The 7,855-nt window shown below is 34.4% G+C and overlaps 1 protein-coding gene across 1 annotated transcript; it reads right to left on the bottom strand.

Moving 5' to 3' along the window:
* Positions 1-1,011: 1,011 nt before the first annotated feature.
* Positions 1,012-5,140, bottom strand: LOC112017577 (ethylene-responsive transcription factor RAP2-7). Its single transcript, XM_024050038.2, has 9 exons — positions 4,141-5,140; positions 3,869-3,894; positions 3,721-3,751; positions 3,542-3,629; positions 3,310-3,455; positions 2,843-2,946; positions 2,611-2,714; positions 2,171-2,287; positions 1,012-1,472 (listed from the first exon to the last, which is right to left on the bottom strand). Exons 1-9 carry the CDS (start codon positions 4,677-4,679, stop codon positions 1,200-1,202), a joined length of 1,428 nt encoding a protein of 475 aa, XP_023905806.1. The 5' UTR covers positions 4,680-5,140; the 3' UTR covers positions 1,012-1,199.
* Positions 5,141-7,855: the final 2,715 nt, after the last annotated feature.

Genomic DNA, 7,855 nt, shown 5'->3' with positions numbered 1-7,855 from the left:
ATATCAACAAGTATGAAAAATTTTGTCAAATTTTTTCTGTTTATAAAATTTCTAAAAAAATAAAAAATTCTACTTAGTTTATGTTAATTAGTAGTAATTTTGTATCTAAAACAAGATAATCAATTTTCGCCTTAGGCCCCCAAATACATCAAGCCGCCCCTGATTCTCAGCAACACTTTATGCGGTCACAAAACAAAGGGAATAAAGACAAGCCATATTAACCTTGGATAGATAGAACTGACTAGTAGAACAGTCCAAGTCACTTTCAATTCAAAATGCCTACATTGAAAATTTTAGTACTAGGAAGTCTCAAGAACTAAGCAATGCTAAGGACTTTTTTTTTTTTTTTTTTTTTCTCACAATTTGTTAAGGTGGGAAGTTATTATATCCTTAACACATTAGCACACCACTGAATTGTTGACATCTTTATTATTATAAATCAATCACAACATGATACATCAATATTTGTAAAAGGAAAAAACTCTTGTGTCACTGTACTTATCTGTAAAGAACTAGCCAAAAAGAGCTGCTGATAAGTATGCTTGCAACTTGAGCGGGTTGAAGTTGACCCAAGCTGTGACTGAACTTTTCAAAGGAATCAGGGCCTCATTTGGGTCGAAAATAGTGACGGAACCTTATTTTAGTATTATCCTTTTTGTATGCTCACAAGTTTGCAACTTGGATAGTTTGAAGTGGACCCACCCGAATGACAAGAAAGCTTGAAATGTAAGTTTTAGCCACCGGGTTGGACCAGGCTAATGATATTTACAACTTTTTTGGGAGGGGACACATCTCTAATTAGCCTACTCAAATGGTGGTGATATTACACAGCGCTACTCAAATGGTGGTGGCTGTTTATCCATATAATGCCACATTTATTGAAGGTAATAGGCAAGAGCACTCATAACTTTGTGCTCCATCCATACATTATTAGCCAACTAAATGCAGGCCATTATTTTCTGAAACTTGCATAATTTTTATCACAAACTCAAGGCTGGCCATGATAAAGGATAGCTTGAAAAGAGCCTTTTATGACAGGCTATACAATATAAGATATAAGTGTTTTGGAAACTATAGCAATATATGCTTTATATCATAAAGATACACACCTGTGCATAGTACAGACTACTATAATTGGCTAAGTTGTCTTCCATACCTAACCTTCTAAAGGCATAAAGACAAATGATTACATCTTGGTTTCAGCTCCTCCTATAAGTGAAGTAGTTAGAAATGTTGGTATTTGATGCGGATGTGGTGGGTAAAGGAAGCAAGGGATTCTGAACAGAATTGATCTGGGGGTTAGATGGAAAGGTAGCTGATGGAGCAGTACTAGTAGAAGAGGAGAATCCTGATGATGCTGCAATAGAGAATAAGGGTACTGGGGCAACAATGCCATTGCCTTGCATTTGCCATCCCCAGCTGGATAATCGTTGCGAAGAAACAGCTTCAACTGTCTTCTCTGTGGCCATTCCCTGCAAATAAAAGATTAATTAAGTTTTGCTATGAAACCTGAAATGCAAGGCTTGTAAACATCATGCATGACACCCTAATAACCATAGGAAAGAGTGTCAAAAGAACAAGGAAAATGGTGTCCTAAAATAAGGTCATTTAGACCTTTTCTACTTAGGAAATGGCTTACTGCTTGTGCTAGACTGTAATATTAATTGAAGTTTGATACTTAGAATTGTATCAAAGCAAGGTATCAAACTGTCTGAATTATAATTAGCTTATGGAAGGAAAAAGTAGAGAGCATGATAAGTGAATTTAAATCACATTGTTAGTTCTTCTTAATCAACAAAGAACTACACGTATCATGTTGATCTTTCTCAACCCTGGTTGATATTTCTGCTACAACCCAAGAATTGTGGAATTTTTCCTCTTGGTAATTTGAGGGCTAATCCCGTGATTAACTACCAACTAAGCAGATCACAACATGGCCTTCATCACTTTAAACTGGGCCAATTAAGAGTCAAGAAATAGTCACCGTAGATCATACTCCGTACATTGACATTCAGTGAAGCACAAAATAGCAAAGAAAGCATTGATAATGCTTGTTGTTACAGGGATCAGTGGTGCTTACACTAATATTTTTCTAAACTTCCACAGGGTAGAGGTAGTGTAAATTAACCAGTGTAACAAATCAAATTTTAAATGAAAGAAAGATAATTACCTCATAACTTTGTAAGTAACCAGGACATATGCCAGACCATATGGGAAGGTGCTTTGATGTCATTGTCAGACTATGAGCAGGTTGGCCAGCCAGTGGTGCAGAAGCAGAGTTATCAGCCTGTAAAAGTGGGGCATCAATTATTAATGGCAATATGATAAGAATCCACCTGCATTTCTATGAGGGTAAAACTTAGGTATAGTTCCTAAGATTTTGTATCGTAGTTCTTCCAATTTAATTCAATTACATGGTTGTATTGATTAATGCAGCAAAATAAGTATTATCCTTTCCAAGAATAATTTAACTCAACCAAGTGGTTCATTGATGAATGCAATCAAATGATTAAATTTAATTGGGAAACCTAAGTTATAAATACCTACGAAACTATACCTAAGTTACAAGGAAAAAAAAAGTGTAAGCATTGTAAAAGACTGAAGGGCTACCATTAATCTCTCTCTATTGCAACGAGAAAGACAATCCCCCACATTGTCCTTGCCCTTTGAACCATTAGATATCCCAAGGCTTAGATCAAGATTGTGACCATTTCCTGAACTCATATAAACAGAAATTCATTCAACATATTTATTAGCAGAGAACTTGTTTTTTACTTGTAAATTGCAACCAAAAAATTAACATTTGAAAATTTCAATAAAAGACATTAATATCTATTAGTACCTTGAGTATTGCCATCTACAATGATCTCCCCTTCATAGGTGCTTGGCTCAAAGTTGGTTACTGCTTCCCTTCCATTGCACTTGATGGCTGCCATGTCATAGGCCCTGAATTCAACAACAACCAAAAAAAGGAAATGAAGATTTCTGTTAAGATTAAACCCCACCTAAATCAGATTTCAGACCACAAATTAGTGTCAAGGACAATAAATTCATGATCACAAGGACCTTGCAGAGTCTGCAAGCATGATAATCTCATGGATAAAAGAGAGGATTGCCTAAGCATTTCATCTTTTGTATAGTTCTTTCTTATAGCTATATTACGCTTGATTTCATTAGCAGAAGAGCAAAATGACTAGGTCTAAGAATTCCAGCTGGAGCGTAGGATAGGACTTATATAATACCAATTTTTGACAGCTACCGCTTGTTTTAAAATCATCAGAATTATGGTTTAAGGGAATGTTCTCTTACTTCTTCCCAAGGAATTGTCCCATTCGAGCTTCCCATCGACCACATTTGTGCAGGGTTACACCTCTGTATTTTGAGCTCCCTCGTGCGATTCCAGTGCTTTGACGACGAAGAGTATGAATAAATTCTTCCTTAGTCATATTCCTGGTCTGCGAATCAACCAAACCACAATTAATATGCAAAATAAAACTCAAAAAATTTCAGCCAGTAGCAATTAAACAAATCCCACTTCTACCTGTTTCATATCATCCTCATAATCGCTTACACTATAATTGATATCAGCATCAATCCCCCGGAACTTAATTGCAGCTCGATCATATGCTCTGAAATCACAAGGTCCAAATTTAGGAAAATTTAACAAAAGCATGAAACAAAGTTTGAACTTCATTCAAAACATCAAGCATATCCGCTCACCTAGCCGCAGCATGAGCAGTGTCAAATCCACCTAACAAATCCCAACACCAGAATTCATCAAGATATCCCAGAACCAAGAAAGAAATCATTCATTGAATTAATTTCCCCAATAAAATCAAATTACACAAAGAGATCATCATCTGCTTACCTAAATATACTTGCTTTCCACAATCCCTGTATACACATAAAAAAGGAAATGAATTAATACCATTGAAGAAAACATATATACATACCCTCCAATACAAAGAAAACAGATAATTGATTCATTTGCATAGCACAAAACCATTTATGTAACTGCTTATACTATAAGACTCAAAGATCAATAAAGAACATTAAACCATTGATGACATATAAAAACATCTTCTTTCTTTATGAATAAACAAACATATACTTTTTTTTTTAATATATATATATATATACCATATATGTGATTCCCATCGCCCGGTTCTCCGGTAAAACGTTACGCCCCGGTACTGAGAGCTCCGGGACCTCGGTCCCCGTCTACTTTTCCTGGCTTGCTGTTGCTTCTGCTGCATAATTCTCAGCTCAGGCTGACCACTACCAGAGTTAGCAAACGACAAGTTCAACCATTGAGTCTTTGTCGACGACAACGAAGAAGATGATGATCCTAAGATGAACTCTGATTCCCTGGATTCTCTTTCTCCGGTGACTGGAAAAAGTGTCCTTGTAACAAGTTCTGAACTTGGGGTGTTTTGTTTGACCTCGTTGGTGTTGTGGACACTGTATTTTTCTTTTCTCTTCAAGATGTCAAACATGAACTCAGAGGAGGAGTTGTTGGAAGAGTCCTCATCTCCGGCATTGGTTGGAGCTTCTTCAGCATTGACGATGGAGGAGGTGGAGGTGCCAGAGTCTTCTGGGAGCTTCACCAACTCCATTACCGTGTCTTTTTCATTACAAACTGATTTGTTTGAAAGGATATCAACATTGAGATCCAACATGGTTTTTTTAGGCTGTTGAGTGTTGATCTTTGAAGAAAAAAAATGGGTCTTTTTGTTTTTTACTTAGTATTGTATGTTTGACACGAAAACCCCATTTGCATAGCTCAATTTTCTTCAAGAAATATTGACCAAAAAAGTTTCCAAAAAAGGAAATCTCTTTGAATGAAGACTGGGAAGGTTGCTTGAGCTAGCTTCTTATGTGTAATGGTAGGAGAGAGAGATGCGATCGTAAGGTGTTGAAAAAAAAAAAGGCAGTCTTGAGGTTCTATAAGGACAAATGGACCAGAAAGAAAAGTCCTGCAAAGGCAAAGAGAGAGAGAGAGAAGAAGAAGAAGAAGGGAAAAGAAGAAACTGATGAGATAGGCAATAATAGATGATCAGAGGCTTGTGAAGCACAAGAAACTGGCTAAGTAACTTAAAAGAAAGAGATGGGGACGTGTTAACATTGTAGGTAGAGCATGGTTACACTTGGCCCTTTTATTTCACAAATACTAGTACTTATATATTCACTTGGAATATTTTCTCACATAATTGGGACAAAACTTAGTTTAAACCTTGTATTTAAGGTTTTCTAATAACATTTAATTATATGATTTATTAGTCAATACAGCTCATTTAGGTGGCTAATTAGCTCATTGGCTAATGCAGTTTCTTGTTAATGGCTACAACTTTCAATTTACAATTAGTATCATCTTTACCCATACTATTTTTTGACGTGCTAAACCAGTTTCAAGTTTGGGCAAATTTTAGATACAGTTATTTAAATGATGATGTAAGTTAAGTTTTTCAATTAATTTTTAATTATATGGTTTATTAGTCAATGTAACACAATTATGTGGCTTATTAGCTTATTGACTAATGCACTTCTTTGTGTATAATTACATCTTTTGAGTTTTACCTTTCAAATTCCAATTCTTTATTTTGGATAATTCAATAGTTGGGGATACCGAAATTCAAACTTTAGCCGTCTCTTTTAAAAATATTATGAGTAAATTGAGTTACAAAACTCTTGACTTTTAAGTTTTAACTTCATTACTATTTCTATTATGCTCTTTTTCAAGAATATTACTATAAGTGAGTTTAAAAGTACCCTACTTACCAAATTAGTAGAAAAACAATAACATAAGTAGTAATTATTTGCAACCAACTAACTCACTAATGACATCGTTTATATCCAGACACAAATCTCAACATAGTTTGACTTTGTGCAACTTGTGTAGTTGGCAATTAAGTATAATAATAAGTAATTAAGTTTCAACCATACAAATCAAAATTAACTTTGAAGAAGTGGAATGTCAAATAGATCTTAGGTTGACGTGTCATGAACGTATGGATGTGATGTTACATGTTAATATTATTCGTAAAAGTTGTGATTTAGAAAAACAACTTCATGGTAGAACCGTAGAACTAGAAGACAATTAGTTTTCTTTAATACAACATCTTCTTGGGACTAAAGGAATCTTAAATTGTTGAGATTTTTTCATGCAAGTTGATTGAAGTTAGTTTGGTCCACAAAAAGTTAATCTCACGACATAGTCACCCTCGCCTCCAGACCCAACCTCACTTTTTTTCTTTTTTTTTCTTTTTTTTTTTTTTTTTTTTTTTTTGAGAAAGCATGTCAAGCTTTATTAAGAAAATTCAGCAATATCATCTAGGACTACAGAAAGTAAGGGTGGTGGAACATTCTCCATCCACACCAAAAAATCTAAAATACAAAGAACATATCTTGCTAACTTATGCACAACTTTATTACCCTCCTTCTTTACATGAGAGTAGAGTAAATGAATAAAAATACCCTACTTCGCTTCTTTCTCCAAATTTGGAATTTGTGATTTCTTCAACGATTATAATATTAAGTTATTAACTTTAGCAAGTCCTATACGATAATATCAACATGACAGTAGCTATGCATATTAAAATCCAAAAAATTATGTTTCTTTATGTGACTCTCATAGATGGAAATAACGCGGAAATTACACTATCTCCTCCATTTTCAATGTACTAAATAGTATATATTTAAACAGTCCTTTTCACATTACTAATATTTATTCATTTCTGGTTGTTCAGTCTTTAATGTACCTAAAAAAAGTTGACAACAGAGTGAAAAAAAAAAAAAAAAAAAATAAAAAGAAAGAAAGAAAGAAGAAGAAGGAACTTTCTTGGTTATTACAAGAGCCATCATTGCGTACAGCATAAATGGCCAAATGGGTCATAAAAAGTTAATTATAAACCGCCAAATCCTAGAGTCCAAATCCCAAATCCTATATTAGTATTGCTTGTTTTGGGTTTTATCCTACACCTTAATTTCTGGAAACTAGGAAAAGCATTTCCCTAAGTGGTAAAGTCATAGGTTTTAATTGCGAAATAGGTGGGTGCGTCTAATGACTTTAGACTTCATATGGTCACCAAATAGCATACGCGTAGAGTGGAATTTCATTTTCCACGCGCGATATTATTAATCAAAATCTTTACACACCCAATTCGGGAAACTTCTTCAAGAAAACGTTTTCATTGATTTTTTTCTATGATTTCAATACCTTTATGGTACTCCACGTTTCAGTCAGTGATAGGTGCGAAACTTCCGGAGATTAATAGGGATATCATAGCCTGATTCCAAAACTTGCTAAAGCTGGACAACGTTGACTGTACACTATATATGAAGGACCACCCCTTCCTTATGTGAGAATGGTCCCCCACCATAAAGAGATTCAATAAATCAAGCAATTATAGGTTGGGTCACTCATCCCCTTAGGTAGGACGCCACAAAATAAATAGAACGTGGCCAAAACTACTTCAAATATCATAAGAATTTATTTACCTACTTCATTTTAATTTATGTTTTTATGTTCGACCATTAGTATCAACTAAGAACAACGTTTTCCTCCAAATAAGGTTGAAAAAATATTCCCTAATTCATAGTTGGTAGTTTATAAGATCATATACATGATTATTAAGTAAGTCATATTACTAAAAGATACGAAAATGTTTATTTAACTTACCATATAATGAGTTGAACAAAATTTATCTTACTAGTACTTTATCTAATTCTTGATGATGCACACAATACCAATTGTGAACATGTCTACCAAGCTTTGAAATACTTGCCAAAAACAAATGCACAACATACTAGTGTGGTACTGGTCAAGATTTTTCAATTAAATAATAAGTCCGTAACA

This window comes from Quercus suber, unplaced genomic scaffold (genome assembly GCF_002906115.3).
Source record: "Quercus suber isolate HL8 unplaced genomic scaffold, Cork oak 2.0 scaffold_894, whole genome shotgun sequence".
In the NCBI taxonomy this organism is placed as follows: domain Eukaryota; kingdom Viridiplantae; phylum Streptophyta; class Magnoliopsida; order Fagales; family Fagaceae; genus Quercus; species Quercus suber.
The sequence above is the reverse complement of the archived record's forward strand: the minus strand, read 5'-3'. Positions and strand labels throughout refer to the sequence as shown.